The 21,128-nt window shown below is 44.3% G+C and overlaps 1 protein-coding gene across 6 annotated transcripts in view; it reads right to left on the reverse strand.

Annotated features, from left to right (window-relative positions):
- Positions 1–1,148: 1,148 nt before the first annotated feature.
- gpam (glycerol-3-phosphate acyltransferase, mitochondrial) overlaps positions 1,149–21,128 on the reverse strand; it is a 92,788-nt gene continuing 72,808 nt past the window's right edge. For all 6 annotated transcript variants that reach the window (XM_041209549.1, XM_041209548.1, XM_041209545.1 and 3 more), the window contains 3 exons: positions 12,805–12,873; positions 8,357–8,415; positions 1,149–7,804 (listed from right to left, as the gene is read on the reverse strand). In XM_041209549.1, coding sequence (XP_041065483.1) covers positions 7,691–7,804; positions 8,357–8,415; positions 12,805–12,873 — 242 coding nt within the window. In that variant the 3' untranslated portion in view covers positions 1,149–7,690. The remainder of the gene's footprint in view (positions 7,805–8,356; positions 8,416–12,804; positions 12,874–21,128) is intronic.

A 21,128-nucleotide genomic window follows, 5' to 3' on the forward strand; every position in this document is an offset into this window, starting at 1 on the left:
ATGATTGCACGTTCAGTATCATCCATGACTCCTCTGATACTCCTCAATACTCAGATAGCAGTCGGTGTCCATATGCAGCAAGATCTTATCAATATTCAGCTTTGCCTGAGGAGTGGCAAGTAACATTCATGCCACACAAGTGCCAGGCAATTACCTTCTCCAACAAGACACAATCTAGCCATCTCCCCATGACATTCAATGGCATTACCATCACTGAATCCCCCACTATCAACGTCCTGAGGGTTACGATTGACCAGAAACTGAACTAGACAAGCCACATAAATACTGTGGCTACAAGAGCAAGTCAGAGACTGAGAATTCTGCAGTGAGTAACTCACCTCCTGACTCCCCAGAGCCTGTCTACCATCTACAAGGCACAAGTCAGGAATGTGATGGAATAATCCCCACTTGCCTGGACGAAAGCAGTTCCAACAACACTTAAAAAGCTTGACACCATCCAGAAGCCCGCTTGACTGGCACCCCTTCTACCACCTGAAACATTCACTCCCTCCATCATTGACACAATGGCAACAGTCTATACCATTTACTAGATGCACTGCAATATTGTATCAAGACTCTTTCGACAGTACCTTCCAAACCAGTGAACTCTACCACCTTGGGCAAGGACAGCAGACACATGAGAACACCACCAACTGCAAGTTCGATTCCAGGCCAAACACCATCCTAATTTGGAACCAAATCGCCGTTCCTTCAGTGTCACTAGGTCAAAGTCCTGGAACTCTCTTCTTAACAGCACTGTAGGTGTGCCTACACCACATGCACTGCAGCAGTTCAAGAAGGTAGCTCAACATCACCTTATCAAAAGTAATTAGAGATGGGCAACAAATGCTGGCCTAGCCAGCGATGCCTACACCCCGTAAAGGAATACATTTTTAAACATTTTGTTACAAGTTTAGAGTCTTACCTCAGATATCTTCTTGGGTAGAGTTTGCCATTCATGTCAGTGTTTCTGAACATCTTTCATTTAGGGGTGTGCCCATTGCTCTAGGTGATAATGTAAACCAATGTATGTAACAATGTGACTTTCTCGATGTACAAACCAGATATCCAGTCATTTGAATGTAACATCAAGTACTTGAATCTTTTTGAAGATAAATGAGAAAACACAGCAAGACAGACTACATAAGAATTATTAAGCTGCTTTATTTCACAGGTGAACATACAGAACAAAATTATGATTGGTTCACTTATTTCAATCAGTACAACTCATCTTCATACTATGCAGAACAATAAACATGCCACACATCCCATATAAATGGGTGCTTTACTTGACTTAAACAAAACAGCTCCTTCCTACATGCCAAATTTGAGCCTACCAAAACCTGCTTCAATTTTAAAAATTGTTTTGATTTCAGAATTGTGTTCATAACCAAAAAGGAAGATTTGCCTGGACCAGAGGCTTCTCAATGGGCGCAAGGCATTCATCAATTACAGGAAACAAGCTTAAAAAAATCAGTGTTTAGTATCTTATTGGAAAAATTGCATTTTAACCACCTTTTCTCTCAGTGCCTTTCTTTTTAAACTTGAGTAAACTTTGCATAAATCGCAATCCGTATGTATGATCGTAGAAAAATGGTCAAAGACCTTAAGTGTAACTGCAGTATACAGAAGAATTATTGTAACACAAACCAAAATAGTTTAGAATCAGTGTCAATAGGTTGGTCAACAATTAAAATTTATTCTGAAAGAATCAGAAAATGTCGGTAAAGATAATTTGGTCCGTCTCACAAGTAGCAGCTCTTCAACTGAAACTATCCCAACCTACTCCATTGTTCTGTTGTTTTATATTGCTCTTTTTAACTATTTGTCCAGTTTCTTTTTTTAATGTTATGTGGCAGTAAAATATTCCAGTAACCCTCTGTGTAAAAGGAAATTTAATTTCCTTTTAACTTATGTTCTTATTCTTCAAGTAATAATCCTGAGCCTGTGCTCCATTATTACTGATTTGCCAACCAACAGAAACACCAGAGTTGAAATTTTATGAGGGATTCTTCTGGCTTCCCACCGTTACTTCATCAGAAACCTTATAGAAATGACTATTTACGTAGTAAAGATTGTTTCCCCAGGATTTCCAATTAAGGAAGGTTGGAGAACGCCCACAAAATTCTACGCATATCTATTTATCCTTTAAAAACCTCTATCAGAAACAGTTAGCCTTCCCTACACCAGTTTAAAAAAACTCTTCAACTTCACAAGCCTTTCTTCATTATTATAACCTCTAAATTTGGCTAAAAGCTAATTGCCTACTTTGTTGGGTCAATGCTGTAAAACTTCCATTTGTGCTTTAGCCCATAATAGGCTATGGCTCATGTTTATTTTTCCCACTTTATCTGCTCTTCACATGAAAGTCTAGGGAAAAAAGGGAGGCAGATGTTATTGCATTCTTAAAGAAAGTTTTTCTCGTGTGTAGATCCTGAAGAATACAGCCTGTGCCCTATATTTTTAGATGGGCTGTTACTGAAAACCAGCTGGTATAAGAAACTTAGGGTGCGTATTGAGTAGACTACAAACCATCGACAAATAACTGATAGGCCAGAAAACTGAAAAAAGCAGCACAAATCTCTTTTATAAATTTTTATTTTATAAAAGTGACAAACAGTTCTCCTCAAACCAGATACAGGATCTTTGAGATCTGTCTCCTCCAATTTGCATTTTAAACATCAAGATCACAATTAATAGTCAAAAAAAAAATTTCAGCGCTTGCATATTCTCATTGCCCCCCTTTGCTGTCTCCACAAAGAAAACTACATACATATAGACAACAGCCCAAAACTGTACAGGAACAATGTCACAGCCCTTTTTTGGTTCTGCGGTAATGATTATATCCTGAGCAAGAACTAAGTTTTTCTGTCATATTTCCAAACATTCTCAAGACTCCTACCTATCAAGGGCAAAAGCAGCTTTGTTTTGTACAACTGAGCTTTAGTGGTTAATAATCTTCAAAATGCATTGCACTGCCCTAAAATAGTTTTGTGGTACAATATATGCTCATCTAAAAAGGGTAAAATAACTATGCTTATATAATAGGTAGAACCAAAAAGGTGCAAATCTGAAAGAGTATCCCCTTATTAATAGTTTCAGCCTTTGGCAGGCATTAGTCAATAGTCAAAAACTAATTCCATGCAGTAGCTTAGACCAGAACTGATATGAGTACTGCAGTTACCAGTGCTGGCAGCAAAACAGGTCCAGCTCAACTCCTCTGGGTCTAAGAACACTACAACCCCAATCTTAGTGTCTAATGTTAACATTTCAATTTCCATCCATTACTAATTTGCAACATCCTTGGGCTGAATTTAAAAAAATAGAATGTTGAAATTTTCATACTTTGCCAGTCTGTCACCACTTTGCGTCATAAAGAAAACAGTAACCTCCTCAATTATAAGCTTATCCCTCACCAAAACAGAGATGAACAAGTGTATGGTTACAGCAGTGTGAAAGAGATTGACCTGGGAAGGTGAAATGTGCCTTTGTTTCATACGAATGGAAGGATATAGTCCTTGAAGTTGTCAACTTGGTCAAGATTATCCGCCAGAACATGGATAAGGTCACTAATATAATACCCTAAAGACTGAGTTATACCTTTTCATGTTTTGTACTTTTACCTATGTTTATTCACTTCATATGACATTAAAACAGATGTTGCTAAAGTTGCAGTAATGTCATTAGTATACATTGGAAACTTAGAAGTACATAATTAGGTGAAACATCCAACATGTATTTGATAGAATTCCCCCAGTGGTTCACTAAATATATAATGTGCTAACCAAATGTTCCAGACTATAAAGGTGCTAAGTTTAAATTCGTAGTCTGTGATTCTGATCTTCTCAGCCTCACTGTCTCTGGGCAAGGGTTGGGGGGAATTAAATTGGCTGGGATTTCTGTTCTTGATCTCAATGCGATACTCCCCGTCCCCACTGCAAAGACCATCTGTTTGGGTGTATGCAGTTGCCGTTGTCAAGCAAGGGTGGGATCAGCCTAAGCTGCGAAAGCTTGTGTGATTGATATGCAGCACACGCTGTATAACCAGGCCCATTCATGAAAAGAGGCCACTTTCTGGGGTACTGGGAGGCCGATGTTACTGTATTCATGATACTGTATCCCAACGAATCATAGCCTTCAGGAAGCGAAGGTAAAAAGAAAGCAGGTCCTGGGATGGGGAATTACTTTATTTTGGGACTTGTTTACTGGTATTAAAACACAAATAGCCCTTGGGTTAGCTGAATTTGTGACAACAGCCAAGTTGAAAGCAGGAAACAATTTAAAATGGTGAGAGGGTCATTTATCTTCCACAGTGATTTCCACAAAATCTAAATCATCTCGAAATAGATTCAGATTTTACAGATTTTTTTTAAAGAACAGAACATACCAAAATGCAGATAATACGATAAATATGGTGAAAAGACAGTGTACTGCTATGAATGTTTTGTGTGTTTGCATCCTTGACACATTTATTTCCTGTATGGCTATGATAATGGTTTAAGCTCTTTCTTGCTTTTGGAAGCACCATATAATTAAGGCTTCTAGTAATCTAGGTTATTTCACAGTCCTGAGCCTAATAGATCAGTGCAATTATTTCCAGCTAATGCTTTTCAGCTAGTTAAAACCTGCTATATGTTCACCTCATTACATAAAACATCTTTCAATTTATATCACTGTTTTAAAGAATGTGAGAATTCTGTTCTCACCAACACACACACCAAAAACTTATATTTCCCAATACCTTTAAGCTGTCTGTACCTTCAGAATATCCTACCCCTAGAAGGAAACCTTTGCTCTTTTCTTACCCTGGTATTGTAACACAAGACTGATTTTAAAAAGCTAAAAAGAGTCAAAAGAAAAAGACACTTAGGATACAAACAACTAAGTCTGAACAAAAACTGCTGGGAAATCCACCAGCAGGTCAGTCAGCATCTGAAAGAGAAAATACAGGTTAAAGTTTCTGTTTTTATTGTGTATTTACAGCACGTGTTTTTTCTTTTAAACCCCTTCCTATGCCAGGAGCATATGGTACAGTTCTGCCACCATCCAAGCACAAGGCAGGAAAACAACTCGAGTTCCGCAGTCACTCACTCATAAAATTGAAACATCAAATAATGCAGCATGTCATGTCCTCTTTTTACATATAACATATTGCATATATTAGAAATGGGATGTACACAAGAAATGGAACAAAAATGTGCTAAAATACAGTGCAACTACGTTGTGGGAACTCTTTGGTCTAACACAAAGGTGATGTTTTCCACAAGGGCGATTTGCGAAGTTATTCAGTTATACAATGTGGAACATTAACCATTAAGGCCTAACTTCTTTTCTCCCAAGATTCAACCAGCATGAGTTTGTGTCAACTTTATGAAGAGGGAACAGTTGAGACTTTCAATAAATAGATACACAATAAAATAACATGTACAAAATGTTAATGTATTACAGTATTTACACATTTCACAGCAACAAATTGGTTTCCTAATCCCAGCCTTTCTAAATGAGACTGAAGTGTTTCTTTCTTTATATTTCTATAGTCCACCATTATAAGATTTACTATTGTTTCTCTAGAGATTCAAATTGGAAATGCAGCTCACAGAAATAAACTTCTCTTACTGATGGTATTCTCAGCATAAAATTTCTAGTTAGAAAATCTCTCCTTTTAGAGGATAAGACAAAATATTGTGGGTGGTACGAATCTTATGCCCACACAATAGTGGTAAGTACTCTTAAATTTAAGGTTGATGAGTGTCATCAGAGGAATGAGTTGGACTCTATGTTGGGAGTGGTTGCTTCAATAAGATAATGCAAAGTTCAAAGTGGTTCCATGCGCTGGCACCATCTTTTCCAGTATTTTGAAAACTGTCAGTGACAATGCTGCAGACTCCACAGATACAAAGGTTGATCTGTAATCATCTAGCAACAGATGCACATTCAAAAACCTGGGATGGTCTAAAAGCTATTTTATCTCCATTACACCACCACTGCACCCCCCCCCACCGCCAAAATACATTATTACCATACAGTGGGCAATCTGAATGTTGGGGGAGGTACATTGTGAGGGCTGGTTAGTTACAATAGCCATCAGGCTGGGATTTGAACTTAAGAATCTTTAGGTTAGTAACCATGCACAGTATTATTACAGCATGTTGCTTGCCACAAAATAGATATAATTACTGGAAGGACTGTGTTTCTGCCGAGGTATAATTAGTGTCTGCTGTAAACATTTGGCCTTTTTGAAGTTATATGGCTTTTTTCTTGTTCACTACATACTTCAGATTTAATCAAAGTACTTATGCTGAGCATGTTTTTCAGTAAACCTAAAGCAGTCTGTAATCCAGCACACACAAAGTACAGATCAAATAACTGTCAATGCAATCAGTCATTAATGCAGGACAGTGTGGCACAGCATGGATCAGCAATTTTGACTCCTCAAGTAGCAAGTTCCCAGTGTCAATTTGGTCAGGAGTTTTGTTGGAGGGCGTGGAGTTGCAGTGGCTAAGAAAGAGAGAGAAAAGGAAAAGAGAACAAGGTATATGGGAAAGGGTAAAAAGGGGCATACATCAATTGGATTACTCTTTTATATCTCCTTGCAGCTGAGGCCACATTAACCCCACAAATTTATTATATGCTTCTTGGCATAGCTATTTCATGCAGCACTGCTGGAAAGCAGAGACCAAGTCTGATGCTGTCCCCTATATGGCTACAATACATGGGATAGGGTTGCAGCTACAGGTGGAAGAAAATATCTTTATTAAGATAAATGTAATATGACCAATGTCAGCCAACGGGAAGAATCAGAGCCATATATAATCATTTAAGAGATTCCCTAAAAGATAACATATCTATTGAAAGTACATTAGGTAGCATAAATTTTATGATTGTATTATTCCAAAGACTGTCATTTTTGCAAATAGTTGATCTTTCAGTAGAAAGTGGTTGGTGTTAAAGATAGGTTTAGGTGAAGACCTCTCATAAAGCCCATAGCAAGTACACAGGTTCACTCCTGAATACAGAACGATCGAACTGTATCAAAGGTACTGATATGAAGTCTGGAGAATGGCGGATGCTGACCAAAAGTTCTTTGTGCAGAAAGTCCACAGCCTAATCTCAAAAGAACTCACAGTGTCGGATCACTTGGGTTTTAGCACAGCAGAATGTTTTAGCAAATGGCTTTCTTGCATGGCAACAATGCTCCCCAGTGTCCCAAGAACCCAGGATAATTTGATACCTCATTCATTATTGCTGAATTTGACACTACACTTAATGGCCTATTACACAACTTCTCAGGAATAATGTAAAATGTCTTCAAATTAAATAACAAGCACAAATTACATAAGCACTAAAGGTCAGACAAACTTTTTCAGTTTCTAGGGCTATCATAAGATATCAGTATATTCAACGAGCCAGCAACAATGATGGCAGTCGCCTGAGTGGACTACATTTTCATATACCCGCATCAAAAGACACAGATAGGCGACACTGAATGGAATGGTATGTTAAGTCAGAATGCATGGTGAGTGAGAAAAGACATTCAGCCATATGCTCGTCACTAAAACAGTGAAACTAAAACAAATTAGAGAATGCGGCAAGTAAAATATTCATTTCTGTTTTTAAATGTTAATTGTCCAATTCAAATGGATTAATCAGTCCATGTCAATAAATCACCTGCCAACTTGCCCAGCAATTTCTATGTTACAGTAAAATTAAGGATATACTCCAGCAGTTTTTGTCGATTGATGAGAGGTAGAAAAGTGTTGCTCAGTTCCAAGATGGAGCTCCCGCTCTTCTGCACTTTGAAAACCTGAAGAGGCAAGAGTTTTTCAAAATATGAAATGCTTGAAATTTTTATGCAGGCACACAGCTTGCAGTAGCTATAATATTCTCTTCTCACTATTACATCTGAACACAAACTTATAATGCTTCAGCTCTGATAATGTTATGAAAGGCCTAGAACACCAACAGCTGTTTTGAAAGCTTATTTCCAGGAACCACGGTTTTATAAAAAAGATCATGGACAGGTACTGTACAGGCAGCAGTGGGGAAATAATTTTCCTGATAAGTTAAAACTGTAACTGCTTAAGCACTAAGCTTGCTACTGCCAAAATATGTACATGCCTCTATTGTTGTCAGAACCCCTACACTATCACCACCTTATTGGTGGTGCATACTGCTTCTGGACGTTCTAGGATCTCTTCTTCACTAACTGCATTAAATTAAATGGATTATAACTTTACAGTTTTTGACTGTATTTCACACTTTCAGCAGGTAATATTATAAATTAATTCAGTTAAAAAAACCAGTCACACAATAGCACAGAATTCAGGTGAAAGTATTCGTGGAAAGGATTACCTACCCCAAGGTCTTTAAGAGTCTTCACTGCACTTTTTGCAAGGCAGAAGGTGGCACTCTCGCCTACAGGACAAAAGAAAACATACTGAACCAGCAGATCTCCTCTGGTGTTCCATGTGGCAAGTTGGAGGGTGCACTATATAACAGGAGTGATACACTATGAAACGTGCAATGTGTTAAACTAGCAATAAGATGGAGTTGTACAAGTCTAATTGCTGCAAGAAAACACTGGCTGAAGAGAATCAGAGCTTAATTTCTATTTGGTGAGAGAAATTTTCAGAAGGGATTGTCCTTTTGTATTTTCGGCTTCAAATCAGGGAAAACAAAGCCATGAATGATGCCTCTCCCTCTGTGTTTTAGAATTTTCACAATTTTGGATTAGGTGTTACACCTGAAATGTGCCACAAGCTTTCAAACCTCTTAATATATTCTAGGAGATTTAGACACATTACACAACGGGACACAGGATGTATTATTCTGCTGAGACGACGAAGCAATTTATGCTAACTTGTCTCAGTTAAGACCACAAAGTCTAATTATTGTCTGGGGTTAATTAACAGTTAAATTGTTGGGAAATTTGTGAACTGCGATGGCTTGTAAATGGGTGGGAGATTATACATTTCTGGCTCCAAATCATGAGATGACTGCCTTTTATACTCTTTTGTCCAAAATAATTTTGACCTTTTTTGTGGGGTAGTGCAGAATTTATCAGACATGTAGCAGACATTACAAAAACAGAATTACCTGGAAAAACTCAGCAGGTCTGGCAGCATCGGCGGAGAAGAAAAGAGTTGACGTTTCGAGTCCTCATGACCCTTCGACAGAACTTGAGTTCGAGTCCAGGAAAGAGCTGAAATATAAGCTGGTTTAAGGTGTGTGTGTGGGGGGCGGAGAGATAGAGAGACAGAGAGGTGGAGGGGGTTGGTGTGGTTGTAGCGACAAACAAGCAGTGATAGAAGCAGATCATCAAAAGATGTCAACAACAATAGTACAATAGAACACATAGGTGTTAAAGATAAAGTTGGTGATATTATCTAAACGAATGTGCTAATTAAGAATGGATGGTAGGGCACTCAAGGTATAGCTCTAGTGGGTTTTTTTTTTTATTTTATATAATGGAAATAGGTGGGAAAAGGAAAATCTTTATAATTTATTGGGAAAAAAAAAAGAGAAGGGGGAAACAGAAAGGGGGTGGGGATGGGGGAGGGGACTCACGACCTAAAGTTGTTGAATTCAATATTCAGTCCGGAAGGCTGTAAAGTCCCTAGTCGGAAGATGAGGTGTTGTTCCTCCAGTTTGCGTTGGGCTTCACTGGAACAATGCAGCAAGCCAAGGACAGACATGTGGGCAAGAGAGCAGGGTGGAGTGTTAAAATGGCAAGCGACAGGGAGGTTTGGGTCATTCTTGCGGACAGACCGCAGGTGTTCTGCAAAGCGGTCGCCCAGTTTACGTTTGGTCTCTCCAATGTAGAGGAGACCACATTGGGAGCAACGAATGCAGTAGACTAAGTTGGGGGAAATGCAAGTGAAATGCTGCTTCACTTGAAAGGAGTGTTTGGGTCCTTGGACGGTGAGGAGAGAGGAAGTGAAGGGGCAGGTGTTGCATCTTTTGCGTGGGCAAGGGGTTGTGCCATAGGAGGGGGTTGAGGAGTAGGGGGTGATGGAGGAGTGGACCAGGGTGTCCCGGAGGGAGCGATCCCTACGGAATGCCGATAAGGGGGGTGAAGGGAAGATGTGTTTGGTAGTGGCATCATGCTGGAGTTGGCGGAAATGGCGGAGGATGATCCTTTGAATGCGGAGGCTGGTGGGGTGATAAGTGAGGACAAGGGGGACCCTATCATGTTTCTGGGAGGGAGGAGAAGGAGTGAGGGCGGATGCGCGGGAGATGGGCCGGACACGGTTGAGGGCCCTGTCAACGACCGTGGGTGGAAAACCTCGGTTAAGGAAGAAGGAGGACATGTCAGAGGAACTGTTTTTGAATGTAGCATCATCGGAACAGATGCGACGGAGGCGAAGGAACTGAGAGAATGGGATGGAGTCCTTACAGGAAGTGGGGTGTGAGGAGCTGTAGTCGAGATAGCTGTGGGTGTCGGTGGGTTTGTAATGGATATTGGTGGACAGTCTATCACCAGAGATTGAGACAGAGAGGTCAAGGAAGGGAAGGGAAGTGTCAGAGATGGACCACGTGAAAATGATGGAGGGGTGGAGATTGGAAGCAAAATTAATAAATTTTTCCAAGTCCTGACGAGAGCATGAAGCAGCACCGAAATAATCATCGATGTACCGGAGAAAGAGTTGTGGAAGGGGGCCGGAGTAGGACTGCAACAAGGAATGTTCCACATACCCCATAAAGAGACAGGCATAGCTGGGGCCCATGCGGGTACCCATAGCCACACCTTTTATTTGGAGGAAGTGAGAGGAGTTGAAGGAGAAATTGTTCAGCGTGAGAACAAGTTCAGCCAGACGGAGGAGAGTAGTGGTGGATGGGGATTGTTCGGGCCTCTGTTCGAGGAAGAAGCTAAGGGCCCTCAGACCATCCTGGTGGGGGATGGAGGTGTAGAGGGATTGGACGTCCATGGTGAAGAGGAAGCGGTAGGGGCCAGGGAACTGGAAATTGTTGATGTGACGTAAGGTGTCAGAGGAATCACGGATGTAGGTGGGAAGGGACTGGACAAGGGGAGAGAGAAGGGAGTCAAGATAACGAGAAATGAGTTCTGTGGGGCAGGAGCAAGCTGAGACGATCGGTCTACCGGGGCAGTTCTGTTTGTGGATTTTGGGTAGGAGATAGAAGCGGGCCGTCCGAGGTTGGGCAAAATTCAAAAACAGTTCCTCTGACATGTCCTCCTTCTTCCTTAACCGAGGTTTTCCACCCACGGTCGTTGACAGGGCCCTCAACCGTGTCCGGCCCATCTCCCGCGCATCCGCCCTCACTCCTTCTCCTCCCTCCCAGAAACATGATAGGGTCCCCCTTGTCCTCACTTATCACCCCACCAGCCTCCGCATTCAAAGGATCATCCTCCGCCATTTCCGCCAACTCCAGCATGATGCCACTACCAAACACATCTTCCCTTCACCCCCCTTATCGGCATTCCGTAGGGATCGCTCCCTCCGGGACACCCTGGTCCACTCCTCCATCACCCCCTACTCCTCAACCCCCTCCTATGGCACAACCCCTTGCCCACGCAAAAGATGCAACACCTGCCCCTTCACTTCCTCTCTCCTCACCGTCCAAGGACCCAAACACTCCTTTCAAGTGAAGCAGCATTTCACTTGCATTTCCCCCAACTTAGTCTACTGCATTCGTTGCTCCCAATGTGGTCTCCTCTACATTGGAGAGACCAAACGTAAACTGGGCGACCGCTTTGCAGAACACCTGCGGTCTGTCCGCAAGAATGACCCAAACCTCCCTGTCGCTTGCCATTTTAACACTCCACCCTGCTCTCTTGCCCACATGTCTGTCCTTGGCTTGCTGCATTGTTCCAGTGAAGCCCAACGCAAACTGGAGGAACAACACCTCATCTTCCGACTAGGGACTTTACAGCCTTCCGGACTGAATATTGAATTCAACAACTTTAGGTCGTGAGTCCCCTCCCCCATCCCCACCCCCTTTCTGTTTCCCCCTTCTCTTTTTTTTTTCCCAATAAATTATAAAGATTTTCCTTTTCCCACCTATTTCCATTATATAAAAAAAAACCCACTAGAGCTATACCTTGAGTGCCCTACCATCCATTCTTAATTAGCACATTCGTTTAGATAATATCACCAACTTTATCTTTAACACCTATGTGTTCTATTGTACTATTGTTGTTGACATCTTTTGATGATCTGCTTCTATCACTGCTTGTTTGTCGCTACAACCACACCAACCCCCTCCACCTCTCTGTCTCTCTATCTCTCCGCCCCCCACACACACACCTTAAACCAGCTTATATTTCAGCTCTTTCCTGGACTCGAACTCAAGTTCTGTCGAAGGGTCATGAGGACTCGAAACGTCAACTCTTTTCTTCTCCGCCGATGCTGCCAGACCTGCTGAGTTTTTCCAGGTAATTCTGTTTTTGTTTTGGATTTCCAGCATCTGCAGTTTTTTTGTTTTTATCTATGTAGCAGACATTATCAGATTACTTTTACTAGGGAGTCAGAAAGTTGTGGGTTCAAGTTCAACTCCAGGTTTTGAACAGAAATTCTGGGTCACATGTTTTAACAACAGTACGGAGGGAATGATGTATTGTTAGATGGATTAGCCATTAAGCCACAGCTTAATTAACTACTTAATTGGTATAAAAACTGTTGATAGGATTTTTACTTTGACAGGCAAATACAAATCATTGGAAAGAATGGGATCTGAAAAATTTGGAGAAGTCACCAATAACTCCACAAATTCATAGATGTGGATAGATGTGAAAACAGATTAAGTTAGAATGACAGTAACATAATATACTTATTCAGAACTCACCAAATACTGCAATCTTCATTTCTGTTCTGGATAATAGATATTTGTGAAACTTGCTGATGTATTCAGTTTCTGAAAAACAACAGTATTTTTAAAAAACTGTTAACATAGCCATTGACCCAAGAAAATAATTTGTTACAGAAGGTTAGATGGCATACTTTTGGTGTTCTCCTTTTTGAGTAACATTCCACCAAACACCACAAACAGATGGATAAACCATTATTTGAAAAGAAAGAAAAAGGCACAATAACGCTTTTATTTCCTGCTTATATTATGGGGAAAAAAAGCTCCTTAATACAACCTTAGTAGCTGGTCTTATTAATGTTGAATTTTCAGAAATTATGGGCAGGATTTTGCCCTTGGCGGGCGAGCTCGGGAAGCCGGCCGCCACCCATGGTCAGCTCCACACCGCGATTTCACGTGGGCGGGCCAGTTAAGGCTGGGGGGAGGAGGGAGAGCCGATCCTCGTGCGCAGTTTGTGCATGCGCAAGAAAGAGCGCTTTAATCTCCCCGAGGCACGGAGCTGCCTCAGGGAGATTGAAGCACTGCGTAAAAAAGAAATGAAGAGAATAAAAATTTCCTAAAACCTATCCCCGCATGTGACCTGTGACATGTTTTTAGTTCAAAAATAAAGTTTTTATTTCATTTTTATTTGCTTTAGGAAACCTTGTGGATGAGGTTTCCTAAAATATGTAAAGGCCACTTGGCCTTATCGCCTGCCCGCCAACCGTTGGGTTGGACGGGCGGTGTAAATTTGAATTTAGATTGTTAATGGCCTTAATAGGCCTCTTAATCATCGGCAGGCATGCAGCCAACTCCGGCTTGCGCCCGCCAAATGAAATATAGCGAGATTGCACGATGACATCGAGACACACGCCATCGCGTGTCATTTTAGGCTTGGGCATGTCGGGCGCGCACCCGCACGCTGAGCGTAATATTCTGCCCTATGTGACACAGCTGGTTTCCAGGCTGAGCACTGACTGAGAAAAAAAGCTATTACAACAGTATATTGACAAAATACTGACCTAACTTTTCTTCACTATATGCATTCATTGTCAGTTAAAAGGTATGATTTTTATGACTGGTCTTTGGAGATTTCTGTTATATTTCCAAAATTTTAGAACATTCCCAATGCTTTTCCAAAATCTCCATACATTTGAGTGCCCTGGTGACCACATCAATGAAAGTTATTCTGCTTTTCACAAAAGCTCACTTTCTTTACATACAAAAGTAGTTAATTAAATTTAGAAGATTCTTATTTGCTGCCAATGACCATTGAACAGAAACTTAACTAAACCAGCCATATAAATACTGTATCATGAACACTTTAATCATAGAAAATGGTTCATCTTCAAGGACTAAGGATATTCCAGAAGAATTTGTGTTTTAAAAGACACTGTCCCTGAAAGGGTTAATGCAGGACTCTGATTGCTGTTCCTGGGAAAAGTTTCCTTTTACAAGAAAAGGGATTAAATAGTCGTTTCGTAGCACAGAACTTCAGTATTGATACTTACCTGGCAGGGGAGAGACCTTCATCGCGTTTCTGCCAGGGAAAGAGCAATGGCTATAACCAGTCAAACCCCTTACCATGGGGTACCTAACACCATCCGAGTCATGGTGAAGGGTAGCGAGCAAGGAACAGGAATGGATAGGACCTTCTTCATGAAGAGGATCTTATTCAAGCTGTGGTTTTGAGGCTGCGGATATCTACTGCCTACAGGATTTCCCCAGCGCTGGTTTCTTTGATGTGACCTTCAAGCATGTGGCAGCTTGTGTCAAACTCCTGAAGGTGTTTGAGGAAAAGAAAGACCTGCCAGAAATGAAGATCCTGACGGCGGAGCCACTCTTTGTTCTACCGTTGCATCGTGAACGGGTTGCGACGGTGCATCTGTACAACCCCTACGTCCCTGGCGCTGACGTGCTCACCTTCCTTACCAGGTACTTCGATAAGGTTGGGAGCTGCACTGAAGTTAAAGATAATTTGGGGATCTGGACATGTAAACGCCAGGTTAAGGTAACGCTCAAGACCGACGGTAAGGGAGCCGTTTTCCACCCCCCTTCCAGATTCGCTATCGGGGGAAGCCGTGGTTACCTTGTCTACGCTGGGCAACCCAAACTTTGTCGCTCATGCGGCAAGTCTGGTCATGTGGCGGCCAATTGCAGTGCTGTCCTCTGCAAGAACTGCAAAAAGGAAGGGCACCAGACAAAAGATTGTAAACAGGCTAAGTGCTGCAACCTGTGTGGCGAGGTAAATCACCTCTACAAGACCTGCCCCAAACGTTGCCGTACTTATGCACAGGCAGCTAAAGCCAACGAGGGGGAAGCAGAAGAAATGCCTCGTGTCACACCAACCACCAAGGCCCCCAGGGAAAACATCGGGACAAAGGAGGACACAGAGAGAGACAAGGTGGAGGAAAAAATTGAGGCAGCAGACAGCCAGTCAACAGCACTGCCCCCTGATCCTCCCACTCCTCAGGAGAGCGAATCAACGGAGGAGGAGGAGGTAGCAGTGGGAAAGCAGCAGGGGGAGTGGCAGCTGGTGAAGAGAGCCAAAAGGAAGAAGGGGCTAAAAAGAAACCAAGCCACTTCCCAGACAAGAGTCAAGAGGCGTCTCCTATCTGACACGGATAACAAGAGCAGCAGCTCTTCGGACAAAGAAGTGCCAGGGCGGCGCCAACAGAAGAAGCGGCAAAACGCTAGGGAGTTTGAGGACGAGACACCCAAGCTCCAGAACATTGGAGACAATGAGGAAACCAGCGCACCCCAACTTGGCCCACAACCCAAAGAGGCCAGTGCACCACAACCCCAGGAATCTGGGAGCAGTGAGGCGCTCAGCGCACCCCAGCTCCGGGAAGCCGGGAGCAGCAACGCCCCAGAGGGGGAGAGGATTGGAGAAGCTTCTCCAACAGAGGACATTTCAAACGCTGCTCTCTGCACGGAGCCCCAGATGCCACCCGAGCAGAACATCTCCAATGGGGAGGGTCAGGACGCTTTCCTCAGCCCATCCCAAGTGAAGCAGTTTGAGCACACCACGGGCATGAAGGAACTCTCAGAGACAACAGGTTTGGTAAGCGACTAACTGCTTTAAAATGGGTGTAAAGATTGTATCCATAAATGTGCGTAGCATTAAATCTATTATGCGATGTGTTGCGACCTTGGACTACCTTGCCAAGGTCAAAGCTGACCTGTTGTTTCTGCAGGAGTGTGCGATACTGCACCTCAGCTCCTACAGGCAATGGTCACGATGGTGGTCCCATGGGCCATCGATCTGGTCGGGAGGAAACGACTCTCGTTCCTCCGGCCTGGGGATTCTGCTGCGGGGAGGCAGCTTCACCGTCTCCCAGGTTAAGGAGGTGGTGGGCGGGCGCCTCCTCGTAGCAGACGTAATGTATAAGAATGCTCCACTCCGTTTAATTAACGTCTACGCCCCGTCACAAGGGGCTGAGCGGCTGGAGGTTTCTCAGCAGCTCCCACAGCTGCTGGCAACCTCCAGGCCGGTCATTCTGGGCGGTGACTTCAACTGCATCATCGATGCGGCTGGACGATCCGGTAGGGCCGACAGCAGATTGGACGCTACGTCCAGATCCCTGATGGAAACAGTAAAGGATGCCAAGCTGCACGACGTCTTCAGCAACCCTGCAGATGGAGCGCAGCGTAGATACACCTGGTTGCGGCCTGACGGATCCGTCCGTTCCAGGATAGACTTCCTGTTTGTGTCCCGCGCATTTGCAGTCAGATCCACTGACGTCAAGCCGGTGTTCTTCTCTGACCATTGCCTCCTACTGGCTGACTGCCACTTAGAGAAGGACCAGAAGGTTGGCAGGGGGGTATGAAAGCTAAACGTGCAACTGCTGACCCCAGAGAACATTGAGGAGCTCAAGAGGGATTACAAAGGTTGGAGAACCATGAAACCCCACTTTGAGTCCCTGACACACTGGTGGGAAGCGATCAAGGGAAACATCAAGAGGTTTTTTGTCCTCAAAGGCACCCAGAAAGCTAGAAAGGAACAGAGGAACATGTCCCGGCTCCAGAAAAACATGCAGAATCTGCTCTGGCTGCGGTCGATGGGGGTCAATATCAAGGAGGAACTCCAAGAGGTGAAGAGCCAGCAAGCCTTGCTCTTTGCCTCGGAGGCCTCCAAGATCATCTTCCGTTCCAGAGTCCGCTCTGTAGAGCAGGATGAGACGTGCTCACGTTTCTTCTTCCAAAAGGTACACAGAGAGATAAAAACAAAAAAACTGCGGATGCTGGAAATCCAAAACAAAAACAGAATTACCTGGAAAAACTCAGCAGGTCTGGCAGCATCGGCGGAGAAAAAAAGAGTTGACGTTTCGAGTCCTCATGACCCTTCGACAGAACTTGAGTTCGAGTCCAAGAAAGAGTTGAAATATAAGCTGGTTTAAGGTGTGTGTGTGGGGGGCGGAGAGAGAGAGAGAGAGAGGTGGGGGGGGGGGTGTGGTTGTAGGGACAAACAAGCAGATAGAAGCAGATCATCAAAAGATGTCAACGACAATAGTACAATAGAACACATAGGTGTTAAAGTTAAAGTTGGTGATATTATCTAAACGAATGTGCTAATTAAGAATGGATGGTAGGGCACTCAAGGTATAGCTCTAGTGGGGTTTTTTTTATAATGGAAATAGGTGGGAAAAGGAAAATCTTAATAATTTATTGGAAAAAAAAGGAAGGGGGAAACAGAAAGGGGGTGGGGATGGGGGAGGGAGCTCACGACCTAAAGTTGTTGAATTCAATATTCCTCTCTGCGACAATATTTCCGTATCTCTCTGTTGCCTTGTTCACCTTCATTGCTTTCCATTTCCCTCCTAGTGTTTGACAAGGTGTTTACTAAAACCCGCTTTCACAGCCATATCTCCTTTCTCAGTGACTGTCTCCGTCTTACCCCACGTGGATTTCAACTGAAATTCCACCCCTCATGTTTCGAACACACCCAGGATTACAGGTATCTCCGGGACATAAAACGTTTCTCGGACTGCTGTTCCCGTCACATTCTGAGATCCACACTCTGTGCCATGCGCCGCCATATGAACACACTCGACCTCTCCCTCCAGCAGCACTGCCGTACCCTTTTTCAAAGCTGCGCGTGCCCCCAGTTTCATTTTATCCTTCGGCTCATCCGACGCCTCAACAAGAAACTTTTTCTCTTTCTCTCAAGTGCTAAGGAACGCAAGCTCCAACAACTCATCGACACCAACACCCATCTAGGACCCTCCACCCCTGCCTGTCCCTCCGTCCCCACCCTTTCTTCAAATCCAAACCCCAGCCGTGTATTCACTATACCCCCTGACCTTCCCCTCTCCGATGCTGAACGTTCAGTGCTCAGCAAAGGACTTAGTTTCATACCCTTACGCCCTCACCTCAATGAATTTCGGGCTCGGCATGATACTGAACTCTTCTTCCGCCGTCTTCGTCTCCGGGCTCACTTCTTTGGGCAGGAGTCCTCTCCCAGTTCAACGGATCCTTTTACCCATCTCCAATATTCTCCCTCCACCTGGACCCCTCCCTCTGGATTCTTACCTTCTCTCGATCTTTTCATTGAGAACTGTCGGCGCGACATTAGTCGTCTCAATTTCTCTGCTCCTCTCACCCATTCTAACCTGTCTCTCTCTGAACTTACTGCACTCCATTCTCTCAGGTCCAACCCTGACATTGTCATCAAACCCGCTGACAAGGGTGGTGCTGTTGTTGTCTGGCGCACTGACCTGTACCTCGCGGAGGCTGAGCGTCAACTCGCAGACACTTCCTCTTACCTCTCCCTGGACCATGACCCCACCACTGAACATCAAGCCACTGTTTCCAGGACTGTCACTGACCTCATCTCCTCTGGGGATCTCCCTCCCACAGCTTCCAACCTGATAGTCGCCCAACCTCGGACGGCCCGCTTCTATCTCCTACCCAAAATCCACAAACAGAACTGCCCCGGTAGACCGATCGTCTCAGCTTGCTCCTGCCCCACAGAACTCATTTCTCGTTATCTTGACTCCCTTCTCTCTCCCCTTGTCCAGTCCCTTCCAACCTACATCCGTGATTCCTCTGACACCTTACGTCACATCAACAATTTCCAGTTCCCTGGCCCCTACTGCTTACTCTTCACCATGGACGTCCAATCCCTCTAAACCTCCATCCCCCACCAGGATGGTCTGAGGGCCCTTAGCTTCTTCCTCAAACAGAGGCCCGAACAATCCCCATCCACCACTACTCTCCTCCGTCTGGCTGAACTTGTTCTCACGCTGAACAATTTCTCCTTCAACTCCTCTCACTTCCTCCAAATAAAAGGTGTGGCTATGGGTACCCGCATGGGCCCCAGCTATGCCTGTCTCTTTATGGGGTATGTGGAACATTCCTTGTTCCAGTCCTACTCCGGCCCCCTTCCACAACTCTTTCTCCGGTACATCGATGATTACTTCGGTGCCGCTTCATGCTCTCGTCGGGACTTGGAAAAATTTATTAATTTTGCTTCCAATCTCCACCCCTCCATCATTTTCACGTGGTCCATCTCTGACACTTCCCTTCCCTTCCTTGACCTCTCTGTCTCAATCTCTGGTGATAGACTGTCCACCAATATCCATTACAAACCCACCGACTCCCACAGCTATCTCGACTACAGCTCCTCACACCCCGCTTCCTGTAAGGACTCCATGCCATTCTCTCAGTTCCTTCGCCTCCGTCGCATCTGTTCCGGTGATGCTACATTCAAAAACAGTTCCTCTGACATGTCCTCCTTCTTCCTTAACCGAGGTTTTCCACCCACGGTCGTTGACAGGGCCCTCAACCGTGTCCGGCCCATCTCCCGCGCATCCGCCCTCACGCCTTCTCCTCCCTCCCAGAAACTTGATAGGGTCCCCCTTGTCCTCACTTATCACCCCACCAGCCTCTGCATTCAAAGGATCATCCTCCGCCATTTCCGCCAACTCCAGCATGTTGCCACCACCAAACACATCTTCCCTTCACCCCCCTTATCGGCATTCCGTAGGGATCACTCCCTCCGGGACACCCTGGTCCACTCTTCCATCACCTCCTACTCCTCAACCCCCTCCTATGGCACAACCCCATGCCCACGCAAAAGATGCAACACCTGCCCCTTCACTTCCTCTCTCCTCACCGTCCAAGGACCCAAACACTCCTTTCAAGTGAAGCAGCATTTCACTTGCATTTCCCCCAACTCAGTCTACTGCATTCATTGCTCCCAATGTGGTCTCCTCTACATTGGAGAGACCAAACATAAACTGGGCGACCGCTTTGCAGAACACCTGCGGTCTGTCCGCAAGAATGACCCAAACCTCCCTGTCGCTTGCCATTTTAACACTCCACCCTGCTCTCTTGCCCACATGTCTGTCCTTGGCTTGCTGCATTGTTCCAGTGAAGCCCAACGCAAACTGGAGGAACAACACCTCATCTTCCGACTAGGGACTTTACAGCCTTCCGGACTGAATATTGAATTCAACAACTTTAGGTCGTGAGCTCCCTCCCCCATCCCCACCCCCTTTCTGTTTCCCCCTTCCTTTTTTTTCCAATAAATTATAAAGATTTTCCTTTTCCCACCTATTTCCATTATAAAAAAAACCCCACTAGAGCTATACCTTGAGTGCCCTACCATCCATTCTTAATTAGCACATTCGTTTAGATAATATCACCAACTTTAACTTTAACACCTATGTGTTCTATTGTACTACTGTCGTTGACATCTTTTGATGATCTGCTTCTATCACTGCTTGTTTGTCCCTACAACCACACCCCCCCCCACCTCTCTGTCTCTCTATCTCTCCGCCCCCCACACACACCTTAAACCAGCTTATATTTCAGCTCTTTCTTGGACTCGAACTCAAGTTCTGTCGAAGGGTCATGAGGACTCGAAACGTCAACTCTTTTCTTCTCCGCCGATGCTGCCAGACCTGCTGAGTTTTTCCAGGTAATTCTGTTTTTGTTTGGTACACAGAGAGAGCTCTGTGATCAGCAGCCTGAAGGAAGAAGACGGCTCAGTTAAGTCATTGCAATCTGACATTTTGAGGATTAGCAAACCCTTTTATGCCGGATTGTATGACGTAAAGCCCACAGACAGCACGGCCTCCCAGTCCTTCCTGTCCTCTATCACGGAGGTCTTAGATGACAGTACACGGGAGAGTCTGGACAAAGCGCTAACTCTTGACGAACTGACTGAGGCCCTTGAGTCCTTCGAGAAGAGTAAAACTCCCGGAAGCAACGGCTTGCCGGCGGAGTTGTATTCGGCTCTGTGGGACTGGATCGGCCCAGACCTGCTAGAAGTGTACGAGAGTATGCTCCTGGCCGGCAGTATGTCAGAATCCATGAGG

Source organism: Carcharodon carcharias, chromosome 17, assembly GCF_017639515.1.
Source record: "Carcharodon carcharias isolate sCarCar2 chromosome 17, sCarCar2.pri, whole genome shotgun sequence".
Lineage (NCBI taxonomy): Eukaryota > Metazoa > Chordata > Chondrichthyes > Lamniformes > Lamnidae > Carcharodon > Carcharodon carcharias.